The sequence below is a fragment of the Molossus molossus genome, unplaced genomic scaffold (assembly GCF_014108415.1).
Source record: "Molossus molossus isolate mMolMol1 unplaced genomic scaffold, mMolMol1.p scaffold_m16_p_4, whole genome shotgun sequence".
NCBI lineage: Eukaryota > Metazoa > Chordata > Mammalia > Chiroptera > Molossidae > Molossus > Molossus molossus.
Window position 1 is genome coordinate 120,820,271 of NW_023425377.1, and position 22,512 is coordinate 120,842,782.

The 22,512-nt window shown below is 40.7% G+C and overlaps 1 protein-coding gene across 12 annotated transcripts in view; it reads right to left on the reverse strand.

Annotated features, from left to right (window-relative positions):
* The window catches only part of LARP1B (La ribonucleoprotein 1B), a 103,342-nt gene that overhangs the window by 35,033 nt on the left and 45,797 nt on the right, over positions 1–22,512 (reverse strand). The window contains exon 11 of one of the 12 annotated variants that reach the window (XM_036240578.1): positions 490–543. The exons of 10 other annotated variants lie outside the window; for them this stretch is intronic. In XM_036240578.1, the coding sequence (XP_036096471.1) occupies positions 505–543 (39 nt within the window). In that variant the 3' untranslated portion in view covers positions 490–504. Of the gene's footprint in view, positions 1–489; positions 544–17,634; positions 17,674–22,512 lie in introns of those variants that run through there. One more of the 12 variants, XM_036240579.1, reaches the window with a different exon arrangement.

The window sequence follows — 22,512 nt, forward strand, 5'->3', positions numbered from 1 at the left end:
GTCCCTGTCTGCTACGTGATGATGTACCATCTCCTGGTGCGTTTGTACACTATTTTCAGCTACACACCAAAGACTTCACCAAGATTTAAGTTCCTCTCACCATCTGCACCAAATACAGACAAGGACCCACCTGCATTTGGAGGGGGAATGCAGCAGGGGACGGTGGCATGGTCAGCAAGGTCAGAGTTGAGTGACAGTCATCAGGTCTCCCAAGGCTCAAAGGCCCCCACAAACTCCAAAACACAGTCTGGGCCGAAGAGAGCTCACCTCCAGTGCAGCCTCGTAACAATGTGCCCGCAGGTGGCCGGGACCATCCAGCAACCGGAAACGTCCTCTCATACGACACAAAGCCAGTAAGTCCTAGAACTCTGGAATCTGACACTTTGGACCACAGGTGATAACTTCACATAATACTCCCAGAAGTACTGGCCAAAAGCTGCACACTGCACAAGAGCAAATAAATGTCGAGTCTAAAGACGAGATGAGCGGACTGACCCATGTGATTCAGAAGCACCCGAGTTGAAGGGTTTGCTTCCTGAAATGCTGGGGAAGAAAAGCAGGAGTATATTTGGGTTTCCACACGAGCAACTTGGACAGAGGGGTACAATGACTAAGGAACCAGTTTTAATGGTTTCTCTCCTTGCTCTGCAGATTCAAACTGCAATTTCTACTTAGGGGAGGTATCAGGAGAGATCTGGCAACTCCGGAGCCGCAGGAGCGTAGAGGCCAGCCAGCAATATGAGTGCCAAGATGCAGAGGCCCACCACCTCTGGATGAAAGTCCTATCTGTATACCCTCTATTAAGAAAGCCTTCAACACGCCCTGGCTGGTTTGGCTCAGCGGTGGTGTCAATGAGTCTCAGGTTTGATTACGGTCAAGGGCAGGTACCTCGGTTGCAATTCGTCCCTGGCCCTGGTCCGGGTCTTGCGTGAGGCAACCAGTCAGTGTGCCCCTCTCACGTGGATGTTTCTCTCTCCCTTCCTCTCCCTCCCACTCTATCCGAAGATAAATAGAAAAGTATTAACAGGTAAGGATTTACAAAATTAAGCCTTCAACGCTGTTCAAGTTTACAATACCACCCCAAGCAGACCACTGGACAGGAAGACAAATAACTGGATGCAAAAAAATAAAGACAGGCTCACCCGGCTGGTGTGGCTCAGTGGCTGAACATCAACCCCTGCACCAAGAGGTCACCGGTTCAATTCCCAGTCAGGGCACATGCCCAGGTTGTGAGCCCAGTCCCCAGTGGGGACGTGCAGGAGGCGGCCAATCGATGTTCTTTCATCGATGTTTCTCTCTCCCTCTCCCTTCCTCTCTCTCATATCAATAAAGAAAAATAAATAAAATAAAGGCAGGCTCAACCTACCCTGACTTTAACCCAAGGAGCAACAACCCTGCAGCTGCAAGAAGTCAGCCAGCTCTGACTTGCTTATTCTTCTCCCACACATCTCCATTCATGCTGTTTTTAGTATTATTATAAAATATGTCATACAGCAGAATATATTAAACATACATGGACAACAACTACTAGAAACACAACACCATAAGCATATTAGAACCCCTGTGGATCCAACTCCTTCCCCACCAAAACAACCCCAAACCTGACTTGTGATAATTATTCCTGGCTTTTCTTTATATTACCTTCTATAGATGTATACATTTCTGAAAAATACATTGTTTGATTTGACATTTTCTTGAGCTTTATGGAATCACCCTCTGTATGTAACCTTATTTAACTTCTTGGACTCAGCATTGTTTTCTAGATTCACTAATAAAGATGTGTATAGCTGTCATTCATTTTAACTACTACACAATATTACATTGTTTACTATACTACAACATATCCAGTCAACTGCTGAATGACATTTTGGCTATTTCCAATTTGTGAATTAGTGAACAATTCTGTTACATTGTTATATATTATTCCTGATAAACACTTTTAAGTTGCTCTAAGGCAACACAAATATACACATAATGAAAAACACAATTTTAAATTTTCCAGTAGCTACACTAAAAAGTCTTAAAATGGTGAAATTTTAATACTTCATTCAACCAAATATATTATTTCCATATAGAATAATTATAAAAATCATTGAGATATTTTATACTTTTTTTTCTTACTAAATCTTCATAATCCAACAATGCACAAGAGAGTACACCTCATTTGGGACTAGCCACATTTTAGGACACAATAACCACATGTGGCTAACGGATACCAGATTTGAACAATGCAGCTCGCAAGCATATTCCTGAGCGGAGAGGGCGAGCACAGGGTATGGTTTTACATTTTTTTATTCCCACACAGATTAATAAAGTTCTTGTACCAAATACCCCCAAAAACTTCTGTCTGATGTTTTAACCTTGCTAATGTGGGTTTTATAAAGTATTTCACTGAAACTTTAATTTACTGCCCAGCCGGTGTGGCTCAGTGGACTGAGCATCGTCCCATAGACTAAGAGGTCCCAGTTTGATTCCCGGTCAGGACACATGACCTGGTTGCTGGCTGGATCCCCAGTAGGGGGCGAGCAGGAGGCAGCAGATCAACATTTCTCTCTCACATCGATGTTTCCATCTCTCTCTCTTCCTCTCTCTCTAAAACAATCAATAAACACATATTGGAAAAAGAAGAAACTTAAATTTACATCTTCTTGATTAATGTAACAATGTTAAACACATTTCTATAATTTCAATAAATTGAATTTCTGCTTATGTAAAATGTTTGTTCGTGCCCGACTCTCTTATTGATTTGTGCTTCTTTATACACATACTGGTTTTTACAATACCTATCCAATCATGAATGGGAACCATTCGTGATTGTGAACTATATATGCACCTTTTAACGTTTAATAAAAAATTCTTTGCAGTGAATTTATCTTGTGCTTTTTATGTCCACTTAAGAAAACAACTCTCGCAACTCGAAGATCATAAAGATCTTTAACTGTTACCCTTAACAGCTTTATGTTTTTGGAATATATCTGAATGACTCTGCAAGGTAGAGGTCATATTCTCTTTTCCCCACACAACTTTTCCAGCACAGTGTATTAAAAATCAGATCTTCTCTTCCTGGCCAGTTTGGCTCAGCAGTTAAGAGCATCGGCCCGCGGAACAAAGAGTCACAGGTTCGATTATGGTCAAGGGCATGCACCTTGGTTGTAGTTGGTCCTGGCCCTGGTAGGAGTCAAGAAGGAGGCAACCGGTCAATGTCTCTCTCTCACATTTATGTTTCCCTCTCTCTCTCTCTCTTTCCCCACCCCCCTCCCCAACTCTATCTGAAGATATATAAAAAAATGTCCTCGGGTGAGGATTAAAAAAGAAAATCAGATTTTCTCTTTGATTGGCAACCCCACCTTGTCATTTACCAAGTATGCACATATGCATACAGCTGTTACTAGATGTTTTGTCCCCTTCCTATGGTCTTTAATAGGCTAAAACAAGTTGTCACGACTTTAGGACTGTGATGAGTTTCTTGTCCCTTATATGTCCATATAAACTTTAAAAATCATTATCAAACTCCTAAAAAAAAAAACCTGTTGTAATCCTTATCGGAATCTGACTTTTCAATCAATTTGGGGATAATGATCCTCTTTACCACATAAATTTTGAAAATTTTCTCCCTATTTATGCCTTCACTAACACCGTTTAATTATTAGAATACTCTCTTTAAAAGTCTGCTACATTCCAAAATAGACACAGACTCAGACAGAGAGCAGGCTGATAGCTGTGGGGGGAGGTGGGGGGAGAGGAGGGATTGAGCAAAAAGAAAAAAAGAGAAAAAAACTCATGGATATGGACAACAGAGTAGTGATTGCTGGGGGAAGGAAGGGGGGCATAGAGAGATAAATGGTTGACGGATGAAGACTTGACTTGGGGTGGTGAACAGATGTACAGGGTACAGATGATGTGATGTAGAACTGTGCACTTCAAACCTGCATAATTTTGTTAGCCAGTGTCACCACAATAAATTCAATAAAAAGTAAAAAAATAAGTCTGCTATATCCTTTGAAGTGCTCCACAAATATGAACATATCCCACCCTGATTGGTGTGGCTCAGTGGTCAGAGCATTGGTCCTTTCAGAGAACAGTCGTGGGTTGGATTCCCGCTCAAAGGCACATTCCTGGGTTGCAGGTGTGATCTCCAGCCCCTGTTGGGGCGCATGCGGGAGGCAATCAATCGATGTATCTCTCTCACATTGGTGTTTCTCTCTCTTCCCCTCCCTCCTTTCCACTCTCTCTAAGAATCAATGGAAAACATATCTTCAGGTAAGGATTAACAAAAAATAAATATGTCCACATCCTAATCCCTGTAATTGTGATTTTGTTAAACACATGGCATAAAAAACTTTGCAGATGTAAATATGATTTTTAATAAGTGACCTTAAGGTAGGGATCTTACTGTGGATTATGCACAGAACTTGCTCCAACCACAGGTATTAAGAGATGAAGCAGAAGAAAATGTCAGCCAGACGCCAAGCAGGCTCTTCCACTAGCTGTTGCAGACTAAAAGACTGCAGTCGGCCCTGGACAGCTTGGCTCAGCAGTTAGAGCGCTGGCCCTCAGAACAAAGAGTTGCAGGTTCAATTCTGGTCAAGGGCACATATCTTGGTTGCGGTTTGGTCCCTGGCCCTGGTCCGGGTCGTGCAGGAGGCAACCAATCCATGTGTCTCTATCACATCAATGTTTCTCTCTCCCTCTCTCTCCCCACCTCCCACTCTATCTCAAGATAAATGGAAAATATCCTCAGGTGAGGATTTTAAAAACAAACAAAAACAAAACAATAAAACTACTAAAAATAAAAGACTGCAATTAGACAAAGAATACAGGTGGCCTACAGGAGCTGAGAGGCTGCAGACGAAAGTAAAGAAAACGAGGGATGAAAGATGGCGGCAGGCAGGACCGGAGGGAGGGTGAGTGTGTGAGAGTGTGACTGGTCGTGAAGGCGGACGACCAAACCCGAGCAGTGCAGAGCTGTGGAGCAGAAGGTTCCCGTGATGTGGACAGGAGCAGCGGCTACCACGGTGAGCGGCCCTTCAGGGCGCTTCTCCCTGCGCCATGGGGAGGGCCCAGCATTTTGGAAGATCCCAGGACTTTCCTGGGAAGAGACAATGGGAGCGGCCAGGGCCTAGCAACCTGAGCCACCAGTGCACCTGGCACCATCGGACCAGTGGAAACTCAGTGTCAACACAGACCGGTGCACAGTAGTGGAGCTCCCAAGGGGCTGGTCCTGGAAGCTGCGGACAGCCTGGAGCCCAGCACCATCCCCCATAGTTGCAGCCCGATCAGAGTGGAGATATACCCCCAGTAACAGAGGCTGGGGAGCAGACATCCATCCCCAGGCAACAGAAGCACAGACCAGCAGCTGAGACCCATCCGCAAAAACTACAGCAAAAGCTGAGCAGGAGGTGAGCCCTAAGGGGCACCAGCACTCCCCAGCCACCAGAGGTGGGACCTGGGGCTCCACAGAGTCCTTTGCGGTCTGGCAACTCACAAGTGCAGTGGGAAGCTAGAGCCCAAGAGAGACTGGTGCAATCCAGCTGCCCACCCGCAAGAACTGCAGGGTACAAGGGCACCAGAGAGGCCTGTGCGACTCAGCAGGGACTGTATGATCTAGTTACCCACAGGACCTGTGGGGTGCTGAAGCACCAGAGAGGCCTGTGCAACCCAGCAGGGACTGTGCCATCCAATTACCCATGGGACCTGCGGGGTGCTGAAGCACCAGAGAGGACTGTGTGACCCAGCAGGGACTGTGCAATCTAGTTGCCCACGAAGCCTACAGGGTGCTGAAGCACCAGAGAGGCCCGTGCGACTCAGCAGCCCATAACATAGGCAGAGAGCCGGGTCCCCAAAGGGAATGTGTGATCCATGTACCCGCGGGACCTGCAGGGTGCGGGGGCACCAGAAAGGCCTGTGCAACCGCGTTGTGTACAAGATAGGCATAGAGGATGTGAAAATGGAGGCGGAGTGAATAGAAGCTACACAGATGACCTCCCAGGACCAAATGGGAATTACAACTAAAATAAAGACAAATCTTCAGGAAAAAAAACAACAGAAAAGCAGCAGGACAGGAACATATAACCAGGGACACTGGTAGGATATGTGGAGGCTCAAGAGGGTGGTGGGCTAGGAGCCCACAAACAGCAGCAGCCTTAGCTGTGAGCAGTGCCCTTGGGAAATAAAGACCAAGCCCGCTCCACAGCTCAGAGAGCCAGGACAGAGCACTAAAATAGCCACAGCCACTCACCTGGGGGCTCCGGCAGAGGGAGGGCAGACTGGGCTGGAACTCTGTGGGGACACTCGGGATTTGGAGGGCACTCAGAGTTTTTGCTGAGTTGTAGCCACAAAGAATGGTGGCCAGTGTGCTCCTTCCCAGAGCTGTGGGGAAAAGCAGCAGCCGCCCCCACCTAGAAGATTCAGCCTTTCCCAGGTGAGGCAAAGAAATGCAAATTGAGGCTCATTAACAACAGCATCTATCCCACCCTCTGGAAATCCTCTTATGCAGAACACCAGGATTACATTCCAAGGCACTGAGTAACTGAGACTACTAGCTTCCAGAAAAAGCTAGAGGATAACTGAACTTTTCCTGGGCTTGCAAATCTACCCAGGAAAGTAACACTTGACAGTGGACCCACCAAGGCACATCCAAACCCAGTAGAGGGAGCCACAAACAGCAGAATACCAACACCCACAGGGAAAATTTGGCAGGCTCCAAAACCCACTGAGATAGCCAAAATGGTGAAACAAAGAAACAAATCCCAAATGAAAGAACAAGAGAACTCTATTAAAGATGAGATCAATGAAGTGCAGTTAAGCAAATTATGAGGTAGACTTCAGAGCCATGATCTTGAGGAAGCTCAACAGCATGTGGAAGGACATCAGCACCATGAGTAAAGATAAACAAACATTGAAAACCAACTAAGTGGAAATGAAGAATAGCAGAAATAAAGAACACATTGGAAGGAATAACCAGAAGAGTAGAGGAAGCTGAGGACCGGATCAGTGAATTAGAAGACAGGGTAGAAAAAACTCAACCAACCAGAAAACCAAAAGGAAAAAACAATTAGAAGACAGCTTAAGAGAACTGTGGGACAACTTGAAACGTAGTAACATTCGCATTATAGGAGTCCCCAAAGAGGAAGAAAATGAGCAAAGATTAGAGAATATATTTGAAAAAATAGTGAAAGAAAACTTTCCTAACTTGGTGAAGGAAGAAGGCATTCAAGTTCTAGAAGCACAGAGAGCCCCAAGTAAGAAGAACCCAAACAGGCCCACACCAAGACACATAGTAATTAAAATGCCAAAAATTAAAGACAGAGAGAATCCTAAAGGCAGCAAGAGATAAGAAACAGGTTACCTACAAAGGAACCCCCATAAGGCTCTCAGCTCACTTCTCATCAGAAACACTATAGGCCAGAAGGGAATGGCATGAAGTAATCAAGGTCATGAAAAACAAGGATCTGAATCCAAGACTACTCTCCCCAGCAAGGCTATCATTCAAAATAGAAGGTCAAATAAAGAGCTTCCCAGACAAAAAAAGGCTAAGGGAATATATTAGCACCAAACCAGCCCTGAAAGATATGCTAAAAGGACTGCTGTAATTAAAAGAAGAAATAGGGCCCTGGCCGGTTTGGCTCAGTGGTTAGAGCGTCGGCCTGCGGTCCTGAGAGACCCGGGTTCGGTTCCCGCTAAGGGCATGTACTTCGGTTGCAGTTTGTCCCCGGCCCCGGTCGGTTGTGCGGGTGGCAGCCACTCGATGTGTTCCTTTCACATCGACGTTTCTCTCTCTCTCTCTGTTCCTCTCTTTCCCTCCCAATCTACCTGAACAAAAAATGGAAAAATGTCCTCGGGTGAGGATAAAAAAAAAAAAAAAATTTTTTAAATAAAATATGTAAAAAAAAAAAAAAGAAAGAAATAGGAAGAAAAATATAACAACACTAATCAAAAATGGCAATAAATAACTACATATCAATTATCACCTTAAATGTGAATGATTTGAATGCTCCGATAAAAAGACACAGAGGAGCTGACTGGATAAGAAAGCATGACTCACATATATGTTGTTTGCAAGAGACCCACCTCACAACAAAAGACTCACATAGGTTGAAAGTGAAGGGATGGAAAAAAATCTTTCAAGCAAACAGAAAGGGAAAAAAAGCTGGGGTAGCAATATTCATATCTGATAAAGTAGATTTCAAAATGAAGACCATAACTAGAGACAAGGAAGGCCACTACATAATATTGAAAGGATCTATCCAACAGGAAGATATAACCTTGGTAAACATATAGGCACCCAATATGGGAGTACCAACATATATTAAAAATCTTCTGGAGGACTTCAAAGAAGAAATCAACAGCAATATAATCATAGCAGGGGACTTCCACATCCCACTGACATCACTGGATAGATCATCTAGACAAAAAAATTAACAATAAAACACAGACTAAATGAAGTGCTAGATCAAATGGATTTAATAGATATCTACAGAGAATAACACCCCAAAACTGCAGAACTCACATTCTTCTCAAGTGCACATGGGACATTCTCAAAGATAGACCACATGTTAGGGCACAAACTAAGTCTCTACAAGTTCAAGAAGATTGAAATCATATCAAGCACCTTCTCAGATTACAATGCCATGAAATTAGAAATCAATTGCAACAAGAACATGCAAAGACTTTTGAACACATAGAGGCTAAATAGCATGTTATTAAACAATGAATGGGTTACCATGGAGATCAAGGAAGAGATTAAAAACTTCATGGAGCCCTGGCCGGTTTGGCTCAGCGGTTGGAGCGTCGGCCTGCGGTACTGAGAGACCCGGGTTCGGTTCCCGCTAAGGGCACGTACCTCGGTTGCAGTTTGTCCCCGGCCCTGGTCGGTTGTGCGGGTGGCAGCCACTCGATGTGTCCCTTTCACATCGATGTTTCTCTCTCTCTCTCTTCCTCTCTCTCCCTCCCGCTCTGTCTGAACAAAAAATGCAAAAATGTCCTCGGGTGAGGAAAAGAAAAAAAACTTCATGGAAACCAATGAAAATGAACACACAACAACACAAAATCTATGGGATGCAGCAAAAGCAGTTCTGAGAGGGAAGTTCATAGCACTACAGGCCTACCTCAAGAAACAAGAAAAATTTCTACTAGACTATATAACCTCACAACTTAAAGAACTAGAAAGCAAACAAAAAGAAAACTCCAGAGCAAGTAGAGGGAAGGAAATAGTAAAGATCAGAGCAGAAATAAATGACATGGAGACCAAAAAAACAATTCAAAGGATCAATGAAACAAAGAACTGGTTCTTTGAAAAGATAAACAAGATTTATGGACCCTTAGCTAGACTCACCAAGAAACAAAGAGAGAGAACCCAAATACACAGAATCAGAAATGAAAGGGGAGAAATAATGACTGACACCACAGAAAGACAAAGGATTGTTAACAAATATTATGAACAATTATACAGCAACGAATTTGACAATCTAAGTGAAATGGACAAACTTCTAGAAACACATAGTCTCCCAAAACTGAACCGGGAAGAGAGAGAAAACTTGAACAGAGCAATAACAACAAAAGAAATTGAAGATGTAATGAAGACCCCCACAGCACACAAAAGCCCTGGCCCATCAGCTTCAAGGGAAATTTTACCGAACATTCAAAGAAGAACTAATACCTATTCTCCTCAAACTATTTCAAAAAATTCAAGAAGAAGGACGACTTCCAAACTCGTTTTATGAGGCCAGCATAATTCTAATTCTAAAACCAGAAAAAGACACTACAAAGAAAGAAAACTACAGACCAATATCCCTGATGAACATAGATGCCAAAATCCTGAACAAAATACTAGCAAATCGGATCCGGCAATATTTCAAAAAAATTATTCACCATGACCAAGTGGGATTCATCCCAGGAATGCAAGGCTGGTACAATATTCACAAATCAATAAATGTGATACACCACATAAAAAAAATGAAAGATAAAAATCATATGATCATATCAATAGACTCTGAAAAAGCATTCAACAAAATCCAGCACCCATTTCTGATAAAAACACTCAGCAATCTGGGAATAGAGGGATCATATCTGAAAGGCCATATATGAAAGACCTACAGCCAACATCATACTCAATGGGAAAAAATTAATAGCATTGCCCTTAAGCACAGGAACAAGACAGGGATGCCCACTGTCACCACTCTTATTTAACATAGTACTAGAAGTCTTACCCAAAGCATTTAGACAGGAATAAAAAATAAAGGGAATCTAAATTGGAAAGGATAAAGTGAAAATATCATTAGTCACAGATGACATGATACTATATGTAGAAAACTCCAAAGACTCCATCAAAAATTTACTAGACTTAATAAATGAATTTGGCAAAGTAGCAGGATACAAAATTAACATCAGAAAATCGATGGCATTCTTATACACCAACGATGAACTCACAGAAACTAAAAAAAAACTCCATTTACCATCCTGGCAAAAAAAGTAAGATACCTAGGAATAAACTTAACCAAAGAAGTAAAGGACCTATTCACAGAAAACTACAGGTCATTGAAAAAAGAAATAGAGGAAGATATAAAAAAGTGGAGGTACATACCTTGTTCATGGATTGAAAGAATTAAAATCATTAAAATGTCCATACTACCCAAAGCAATCTATAGATTCAATGCAATCCCCATCAAAATACCAAAGACATACTTCACAGAACTAGAACAAATACTTCAAAAGTTCATATGGAACCAAAAAAGACCTCAAATAGCCACAGCAATCTTGAAAAAGAAGAACAAAGTTGGAGAGATCACAATACCGAATATCAGGTTATACTACAAAGCCACTGTAATCAAAACAGCCTGGTACTGGCACAAGAACAGGCAGATAGACCAATGGAACAGAACAGAGAACCCAGAAATGGACCCAAGACAATATGCTCAATTAATATTTGACAAAGGTGGCAAGAGCATACAGTGGAGTAAAGACAGCCTCTTTAATAAATGGTGTTGGGAAAATTGGACAGCTACATGCAAAAAAAAAAAATATATATATATATATATATGAAACTAGACCATCAACTTACACCATACACAATAAACTCAAAATGGATAAAAGACTTAAATGTGACTCATGAATCCATAAAAATCCTAGAAGAAAATGTAGGCAACAAAATTTCAGACATCATACGCAGCAGAATTTTCACTGATACATCACCTAAGGCAATAGAAACAAAGGAGAAAATGAACACATGGGACTACATCAAACTAAAAAGCTTCTGCACAGCAAAAGATACAATCATCAAAATGAAAAGGCACCCCACTCTATGGGAGAGCATCATTGCCAATGATACATCAGATAAGGGGTTCATTTCCAATATATATAGAGAGTGCTCATACAGCTCAACAAAAGGAAGACAAAGAACCCAATTATAAAATGGGCAGAGGAACTAAATAGACACCTCTACAAACAGGACATACAAATGGCTGAGACATATGAAGAAATGCTCAACATCACTAATCATCAGAGAGATGCAAATTAAAACAACAATGAGGTATCACCTCACACCTGTCAGAATGCCTACCATCAACAAATCATCAAACAACAAGTGTTGGCGAGGGTGTGGAGAAAAGGGGACTCTAATACACTGCTGGTGGGAATGCAGTCTGCTGCAAACACGATGGAAAACAATATGGTGTTACCTCAAAAAATTAAAAACTGAACTGCCATTTGACGCAGTGATCCCACTTCTAGGAATATACCCTAAGAAGCCTGAAACACCAATCAGAAAGAATATATGTACCCCCATGTTCATAGCAGCACTACTTACAATAGCTAAGATCTGGAAACAGCCCAAGTGTCCATCAGTAGACGAATGGATAAAAAAGCAGTGGTACATATACACAATGGAGTACTATGCAGCTGTAAGAAAGATCTGTTATCCTTTAAGACGACATGGAGGGACCTGGAAAGTATCATCCTAAGCAAAACAAGACAAGAAGAGAAAGACAAGTATCATATGCTCTCACTTATTTGTGGAATATAATGAACATAACAGTCTGAGGAATGGGGTAGTCCCAGAGACGTGGAAGTGGGAAAGGACAGACAATCCCTAGAAGAGGGGGTGGTGGGAGAAAGATAAACCACAGAACTTATATGCATGTATGCATGAACAATGGACATAGACAACAAAGCTGGGGACAGGGCAGGGAGAGAGGAGAAGGGGGGAATCAGTGGGGGAAAAAGGAGAAACATCTGTAACAAAATTAATTAAAAAGAAAATGAGGGACATCAACTATACCCATAACCACAAAGACCTGAATTCTGCAAACAACATGAATGAACTTGGAAGTGATTCTCACATAAAACCTAGAGATAACAGCCCAGGCAGGAATACCTGATTTCAATCTTGTAAACCTGGAGTAGAAAAATCAGCTGAGCTTTCCTGGACTACAAGTCTACAAAATTTAATAATAAATCCATGTTGTTTTAAGCTGCCAAATTTGTGGCAATTTCTTACGGTAGCCATAAAAAATACATAAAATTTTAAAGATTGTTTCATACTATTAGAAAATAAAAACTTAAAAGTTTTATTTTCAACTAAATGCTTCTATGAAGTTCTCTGGATTTAAAAAAATTACCTAGAAAACTTACAAAGCCCTTACTAATTCTAATCACTCATCCTTTGACATATCGTAAGTTTTTACTTCTTGCTTTCTGGCTCCTATGCTTTTGTGTAACTGGTCTAACAAAGATGTCCAATATATTTGATGTGATGGTGAGCATCATTCTTATTCTGATTACAGATCAGTTTCAACATTTCACTATTTAGAATGTCTTGTTTGCTTTGTATGGGATTTTGTAGAAGCCCTTTATGAGGCTAAACATATTCTCTTGTATTCCTATATTGGTAAAAATCTCATGCATGCATGTTGAGTTTATCAAATGCATTTTCTGCATTTATTAAAGTGATCATGCCCCCTCCAGTGTGGCTGAGTTGGTTGGAGCATCATCCTGGTCAGGGCATTATGCAGGTTGCAGGTTTGATCCCTGGTTGGGACATATATTGATGCAACAGACTGATTTTTCTCTCTTCCCCCACTCCCTTGCTCTCTAAATCAATTAAAAAGAAAAACAAACAAACATATCCTCAGGCGAGGATTAAAAGCTGGGCAAAGGACTCTCTCTCTTCATGTTCATGATAATTACATTGACTGATGTTTCTACTGTACAAATTGTACTATTGAAATAAAACCTGGTTGCCTATTTTTTAGTAAAACAGTGCTGATCTGGTTTGCTATTATTTCACAGTATTTATACCTAAGATTACCTATAACGCTTGATTCTCATTTATAGTCTCATGAACTGCTCATTCATGTATTCACTTATTAGTATTCAGGTTTATATTTTTCCCACAACTCTTTTTATTCAAATTTAGTTTTGAGAGAGGAGGAGAAAGGGAGAGATAGAAACATCCATGTGAGAAAGCAGCACAGATTGGCTGCCTCCTACATGCCCCCTACTGGGGATTGAGCCCCAAACCCGGGCATGTGCCCTGACCAGGAATTGAAGGGAACCTCTCAGTCCATGGGACAATGCTGGGCTCTTCTCATAACTCACCACTCATTCAACAAACATATTTGAGTCTTTACTCTTCATTGGAAATATTTGTGCATGGCTGGAATTATTCTAATTTTTACAAGGAATTGATAATAAAGCCAAGTTATCTTCAAGTTCAAAGATTTAAAAGACAGTTCAGGGCAAATTTGTCTTCATTTTTTGTTATATATTTTTTGTCTAGAAAATTTTCCTATCTAAATGTTCAAATTATTGGTCTAAAATATCTTTTTAAATTTCATGATCAGTAATTATATCCTATTTTCATAAGCTATATGTTTACTTTATTTGTCCTAAATTTTAGGAGTTTCAAAGAATTCTCACCTTGGCCGGGTAGCTCAGTTGTTAGAGTGCCCTTCCACTATGTCAAGGTTGTGGGTTCCATCCCCAATCAGGGCACAGACAAGAATCAACCAATGAATGTATAAGTAAGTGGAACAACAAGTCAATGTTCCTCTCTCTCAAATTATTCAATAAAGATTTTATAAAAAGAATAACGTGTTAGTATGATTAGTACTCTATTTTGTTAGATCTAATTAAATTCTGCTTTTTATTATTTCCTTTCAAATACTTTTCCTTGATTGATTGTAGAAAGAAGAGGGAGGGAGATAGAACATCGATGAGAGATAACATTGTTTGGCCGCCTCCTGCATGCCCCCCACTGGGAACTGGACCCACAACCTGGGCATGTGCCTTGACTGGGAATCGAACTGGTGACCTCCTGGTGCATGGGTCGACGCTCAACCACTGACACACACCAGCCAGGCTCCTTTCAAATACTTTTATGGTAGGTTATTTGTCTACTTCTAACTTCTTGAGAAGTCTCTAACTTCTAGCTTCTTGAAAGCTGTAACAGATTCTATTATTGTTCATAGCCTGCATTCCCTAGATTATGGGATTATGCATGTCCACCCACTGTAATTACCTTTCATGCCTTTTGAAAATATACATTCCAGCCCACTGGCATATCCATGTGATTTCCTTTAGCCAATGAAATGTGATCAAATGTACCTTATATTTAAGCAGCCCCTCTGAATAGTTCTACACTTTAGCTCAGACTCTTATGCATCTCCTCTGCTATGTGAATGAACGAACAAGTGTTGTATGAAACCCCAAAGTGAGAAGACACTGAGAACAGAAACACGCACGCACACACACACTGCAGCAACAGCTGAACCCCTAGCCACTGTCAACCAATGTGAGAGACGTTTATTTTAAGCTTTTCAGGTTAAGGGAACATTTTTTATACAACAAGTGTAATACTGAGGACGGACTTATAAGTCCAAGCATTCTTTTTCATTGTTGAAAGTACTGTATTACAGATGTCCCTCTTTTATCTGTTCTTCCAAGCATCTTTCCTAATCTATTTATACTGAAGCCTCTCTCATTGGGTGCACCTCTTAAATTCAGTTACATTCCATTTTGATTTTCTGATCTCCACAAGGATTTTTTTATTTGGTAAATTATTTAACATATATCTTTGTTTTAAAACACACAGGGTTTTATTTTGCTTTTTAACTTTATTTGCACTGTTGACACTGTTACAGATGTCCTCTATCTTCTCCCCTTTGGTCCACCTCCAGCCAGCTGCTCCCCTCTGCCCCCCACTCCCTGGCCATCACCACACTGCCTTTTTAAAAAATTAAACTTAATTCCACTAATAAAGTATTTTATATGTAATATCAGTGCTTTGAAATTTACTTTATGAACCACTGTAGGTCAAAGTACTAGAGATATGCTCAAAAAGAACATGTACTCTGCTGTTGTTAGAGCCAATTTTCAATTATAAATATTTTATTGTTTACTTAGGAGCTAAATTAAATCATTCATTGTGACTTGATTTTTTCTATCAATTTTTGCTTCATATATTTCAATATTTGATATTACATACTTGAAATCTTAAGTTACACTTTTTCTGATGGATTTCTCCACTTTTAATCATTACAAAAGGACACTAGCACTACTAGTGCTGTCTTGAAGTCTGCTTTGTAAGTCTGCTATTAACATGTAACAGTGACTTTCTTGGTTACTTATTTGGTAAGTGGCTCAGTGTTTTTATAATTTTTACTTTTAATTGGGTAAAAAAGTGGCTCAGTGTTTTAATAATTTTTACTTTTTTTTTTTTTTTTTTTATCCTCACCCGAGGATATTTTTCCATTTTTTGTACAGATAGAGTGGGAGGGAGAGAGAGAGAGAGAAACATTGATGTGAAGGGACACATCGAGTGGCTGCCACCCGCACGACCAACCAGGGCCGGGGACAAACTGCAACCGAAGTACGTGCCCTTAGCGGGAACCGAACCCGGGTCTCTCCGGACCGCAGGCCGACGCTCTAACCGCTGAGCCAAACTGGCCAGGGCTAATTTTTACTTTTAATTGGGTAAAAACACACAATGTAAAATTTACCATCGTAACCATCTTTATGCATAGTTCTACAACGTTCAAGTTCACTGTTGTGCACCAGATATCCACAAGCTTTTCATTCAGCAAAACAAACTCTATGCCTATTAAACAACACTCATTTCCCCCTTACCATCAACCATTGTTTTCATGAATGACTACTTTAGTACCTCATGTAAGTGGATTCATACCATGACTTTGTGACTTACTTCATTTAGCATGTCCTCAGACAACAGATGTGTGTGGCATGTGAGATTTCTTTTTTAAGGCTGAATAATATTCCACTGTATGTACACATTTTATTTATCCATTCAACTGACAATGAACACTGGGGTTTTTTCCCACTTTTGGGCTGTTGCAAATAATATGCGCATGGGTTCACAAATAGCTCTTTAGTTTTCTGAGGAACTGCCACCTTGTTTTCCTTAGGCGGTATACCATTGTATGTCCCTAACAATGCACAAGGTATCAGTTTCTCTACATCCTCCTCAACACTGCTATTAGGAGGGTTTTGTATTATATTTTATTTTATTTATTTATTTTTTTATCCTCACCCGAGGACATTTTTCCACTTTTTGTTCAGGTAGAGTGGGAGGGAGAGAGAGGAACAGAGAGAGAGAGAGAAACATCGATGTGAAAGGGACACATCGAGTGGTTGCCACCCGCACAACCGACCAGGGCCGGGGACAAACTGCAACCGAGGTACATGCCCTTAGCGGGAACCGAACCCTGGTCTCTCGGGACCGCAGGCCAACGCTCTAACCGCTGAGCCAAACCGGCCAGGGCTTGTATTATATTTTAAAAGCAGTCATCCTAATGAGTGGGAGGTAATATGTCACTGTGACTTTGACTTACGTTTCTCTGAGTAGCGATGTTGACCATATTTTCATGTGCTTACTGGCCATGTATATGTCATCTTTGGAGAAATGTCTACTTGAGTCCTTTGCCCAGTTTTTTAAATGGTTATTTTGTTGAGTTGTTGGATTTCTCTATACACGCAAGAATATTAACCCCTTATCAGAGGATATGCAAATATTTTCTCCTATTCTGTAGGCTGCCATTTCATTCTGTTGATGGTGGCTGTTTTCGATTTTCGTGAGTTCTAATTTGTCCATTTTTGTTTTATTATATGTGATTTGGTGTCCTATCCTAGAAATCATTGCTAAATCCAATGTCTCAAAGCTTCATTCCTGTTTTCTTCTAGTAGTTTTATAGCTTTAGTTCTTAGGTTTAAACCTTTTTAAAAAAAAAAAAAAAATGCGGTCCAACTTCATTCTTTTACCTGTGGATAACCAGTTTCCCCAACATCATTTGTTGAGAAACTTGTCCTTTCCCACTAAGTGGTCTTGGTACTTATGTTGAAAATCATTTGACCATAAATAAATCAACTCAAGGGTTTATTTCCGGGTTCTCTATTCTACTCCCTACCCAGGAACAAACCCTGGTGTATGGGATAACACTCCAACCACCTGGCCAGGGCAGTGGCCCATTTTTAATCAAGTTGTTTTGATACTGCTGAGTTTTAAGGATTCTTTGTATATTTTGGATAATAATCTTACCAGATGTGTCTTTCTGCCATTCTGAGGCTTGTCTTCTCATTCCTGAGTGTCATTCACAGAACAGTTTTTAGTTTAATGAAACCAAGCATCAATTTCTTCTTTCATGGACTGCGTTTCCGATGTATCTAAAAAGTCATTGCCCAACCCAAGATCATCTAGATTTTCTCCGTTATCTTCTAAGAATTTTATAGTTTTGTGTTTTACATTTAGGTTTGTGATCCATGTTGAGTTACTTTTTGTAAAAAAAATATAAGGTTTGTGTTTAATTTTTTTCCCATAGGGATGTCCACTTTTTCCATTACCTTGCTGAAAATACTATTATTTTCTCCTTTGTATTGCTTTTGCTCCTTTGCCAAAGATCAGTTTACTATATTCCAGGCCCTCTATTTTGTTCCATTAACCTATTTGTCTATTCTTTCAACAATACTACACTGTCTTGATCACCATAGCTGTATAGTGACTCTTGAAGTTGGGTGGGTATTATTGGTCCTCTCACTGTCCTCCTTCAATACTGAATACGTTAGGTTGGGTCTTGTGCCTCTCCACATAAATTTTACAATCACCTGATCGATATTCACAAAATTAATTCCTGGGATCTTGATTGGGACTGCATTAAATCTATACACCAAGTTGGAGAGAACTGAAATATGGAGCATTCCTAAATGAAACAGTTCTCATTTAGTTCTCCTTTGAATTTACTTAATCAGATTTATAACATTCCTTGCATAAACTTTATACATATTTTCCTTAGACTTACACTTCAGTATTTCATTTTGGCGGGTGGTCATGTAAATGATACTGTGCTTTTATTGTCCTTTCATTGTCTTTGTGTTGTTCTTTAAAGTACAAAATTTAAAAGTTTTGATTATTCAACTTATGTATTTTTTCCTTTGTTGCGTATGTTATTGTTGTCATACAAGAAACCACTGCCAAATATGAAGTCATGAAGATTTTCTTCTGTTTTCAAGCAGAGTTCTATAGTTTTTGTTCTTATATTTAGGTGTTAATTTATTTTGAGTTAATTTTTGTACATGGTAAATTAGGGTGGCATCTAACTTATTCCTTTGTATATGGATATGTACTCGTCCAAAGATACTTTATCCCTACTGAATGGTTTAGGCACTTTTGCTAAAAGTCAGATGACCACAGAACAGACACGTGGATTTATTTCTAGACCCTCAATTCTTTTCCATTGATATGTATGTCTATACTTATAATAGTACTAGTATAAGTAAGCACTGTGTATAAATACTTCAACTTTGTTCTTTTTCAAGATAGTTTTGGCTATTCTGAGTCACTTCTTGAATTTCCAAATGAATTTCAGATCACCTTGTAATTTCTGCAACAATGCCAATTAGGATATTGACAGATTACACCGAATCTGTAGATTGGTTTTGGTTACTACTTTATGGTATGTATTTTTCCAATCTTTTCCTTTCAAAGTTTTTGCCCCCCCACCCTTTTAATGTGGCATATGTAAATAATATAACTTGGCTGTATTTACATACACTTTTTTTTTTTTTTTTTTTAATCCTCACCCGAGGATATTTTTTCCATTTTTTTGTACAGCTAGAGTGGGAGGGAGAGAGAGGAAGGGAGAGAGAGAGAGAAACATCGACGTGAAGGGACACATCGAGTGGCTGCCACCCGTACGACCAACCAGGGCCGGGGACAAACTGCAACCGAAGCACGTGCCCTTAGCGGGAACCGAACCCGGGTCTCTCCGGACCGCAGGCCAACGCTCTAACCGCTGAGCCAAACTGGCCAGGGCTGTATTTACATACACTTTGACAATATCTATTTTCTCCTACTTAAACATTTGAGTTTAAGCCGACCACATTATTTTTGTACTGAAGGCCCCCTTTCCCTTTATTGTCTTGTTCCATTTTCCTTTTCTCCTGGTGTCAAGGTTGTTCCCTCTAATTTTATTTTATTATTTTTTTAATCCTCACCCGAGGACATTTTTTCCATTAATTTTTACAGAGAGTGGGAGGGAGGGAGGGAGGGAGGGAGACACGGCGATTGGTTGCCTTCTGCATGACCCTGACTAAGGCCAGGGACTGAACCTGCAACCCAGGTATGGCCCTTGACCAGAATCAAACCTGTGATGCTTCGGTCCATGGGGTGACACTAACTGCTGAGCCAAACTGGCCAGCGCTTACCTTTCACTTTTTAAAGCTAAAAAGCTTTAAGTAAAAATCCACTAGATGTTAAATTATACAATTTGATTTAAATTGTAGCAAATAATAGCAAAGACTGTCCAGAATATCATTCCAGGCCCTTTCATATATTCTGTCTGCCACTCTGTGCGGGTTTCTGAACAGTTTCTTGTAAACTGTTTTGTGAGCTGCTCACTTCCCTTATAAAATAATTTGAGTAAATTCTTTGAAGTCTAGAATAAAGGTGAATGTCTTCAAAGGAACTACATTTGCTCCTGACAGGTTTCTGGGATACTGCAAGGCCAGAATCACTTTAAATTTACAACTAGTGGTTTCTTTAGTCACCCAGATAGTGTGAATTTGGTTTGCACGATTATAACTTCTAAGCCAATTTTTTTCATCTGTATTCGACTCGGCACAACTATGAAAATATTCTTTTTAGTCCCCAGAGGAATAGGTGACAGAGCAAGTTCTCCCTCACTGAGGTTATCTTTCTTTTGGGTACCAATTTAATGGGGAAAGGACTGATGTTTAATCCCCAGCTGTGGTTAGGTCCTATGTTTATGTCTTTTACCCCTATTTTAAGTGGCTTTTGCACAGCTGATCTCAAACTGCTCAAATTCCAAAACAGCTTCTAAGGCAAAACTGATTTTTGTGGTTGTTGTTGTTAATCCTTACCCAAGGATATTTTTTCCATTGATTTTGAGACAAAGTATGAGGGAGGGAAGGATGGATTGGGAGGGAGGGGGAGAGAGAGCAACATTGATGTGAGAGAGACATGTCGATCAGCTGCCTCCCACACCCCCTGACCAGGGCTGGGGATTGCACCCAAAACCCTTTGGTGCATGGGCTAATGCTCCAACCACTGATCCACACCAGCCAGGGTCAAAACTGGCTTTAATATTCCAGTTCTCTATGGTCTATGGTTTTATTCTGATAATAACATACCTTGCAGATCGTCAATAATTTTAAGAAGATGCTTTCTCATTTATTAACAGGCCATTTTAGTTGTCTTTAGCAGTAAGGACATGACAGAAACAGAAAACCTAAACTCATCCTTTGGTGCAGTTCAATACAGCCTCTGGACTAAGCAAAAGTTTTTTTGCAAAGTAAGAAATGATTGATTATCAAACTATTCTATCAAGTTGGCATTCTTTTCATTTATAATTCAATCAGTCCGTTACCTGACACATCTGATTATCTGTTTTTTTCTTTATTAATTAAAAAAAATTTTTTTTTTCCCTTTATTGATTTCAGAGAGAAAGAAAGGGAGAGGGAGAGATAGAAACATCGATGAGAGAGAATATCGACTGGCCGCCTCCTGGATGCCCCCCACTGGGGATTTGGCCCAAAACCTGGGCATGTGCCCTGACCCGGAAATGAACCGGCGATCTCTTGGTGCATGGGTTGATGCTCAACCACTGAGCCACACTGGCCGGGCTTTATTTATTGATTTTGAAGAGAGAGGAAGGAAGAGGGAGAGAAACAGAAACATCGATTGGCTGCCTCCTTCAAGTTCCCCGCTGGGGATCAGGCCCACAACCTGGGCATATGCCCTGACTGGGAACTGAACCAGCAACCTCTTGGTGCAGGGGTTGACGCTCAACCACTGAACCACACCAGCCGGGCATAAAGCTCTGAGTTTTGAATTAACTCATTACATGGCCTTTAATTATTATTATCTTCACTTTAAAGCAAATAATCACCTACAAATAGCCTGTGCTTCTCGTGGTGGCTTAAAAGTTCATTATTTGGAACTCTGAAAATATTTTCCCACAGAACCAAAATTACATGCAGTGGTTAAATTCCTTGGGTTAGTTCATGATGTTCAACCCATAATTCACTTATCCATTTTAACAAATATTATTTGAGCATTACTTTGTGCCAGGAGCCATTCTAGCGCTGGAGATACAGTAGTGTGCAAAACAAGACAACTCCCTCCCTATCCTCACAGATCTTACATCCATGTCATCGAAACAGAAGTGTAATATACAGAATGGTAGATGGTGACGAACAAGGCAGGGTAGAGGGATAAGGGATGGAGGAAGTGCAATTTTAACCTATTATTGGTTGAATTTATTTCTATCTCTTTCCGCTCCAAAAAGGATTTAAGTTAGATATTACTTGTACAACCTAAGTATCACAGATAAGGTAACAGTGATAGCACAAGGAAAGACTTTCAACCAAAATACTTGACAAAACAAACTTCCTCTCCCACTGCAGACCACAGGAAACAGCTCCGGCTCCAGGTTACTGATGAGCTACCACACCCTGAGGCTGGGTCTCCAGAAAACCAGTGGCGAGAGAAGAGGGTGAAAAGACTGATGGAAATTCCAGGAAGAAAAGAAATGAAGAAAAGGGCCCTGGCCAGTTTGGCTCAGCAGTTAGAGCATCAGCCCACGGACTGAAGAGTCCCGGGTTCGGTTCCCGCTAAGGGCGTGTACCTCGGTTGCAGTTTGTCCCCGGCCCCAGTTGGGGTTGTGTGGGTGGCAGCCACTCGATGTGCCTCTCTCACATTGATGTTTCTCTCTCTCTCCCTCCCAGTCTCCCTCCCGCTCTATCTAAAGATAAATGCAAAAAAATGTCCTCGAGTGAGGATTTAAAAAAAAAAAAAAGAAATGAAAAGGATAGCGCACTTCCTGCTGACGACATGAACCTCCACAGATAGCCGGTCCCTCTATTCAACCACTGCTGGCTGGCTTTTCTTTCTACAGCTCTATTTCTGAACAAGATCGCTTTCCTATTTGGCATATTATAGTTAAATAACTTTCCCCTCAATACTCTATCCTCAAAACAAATAATTAA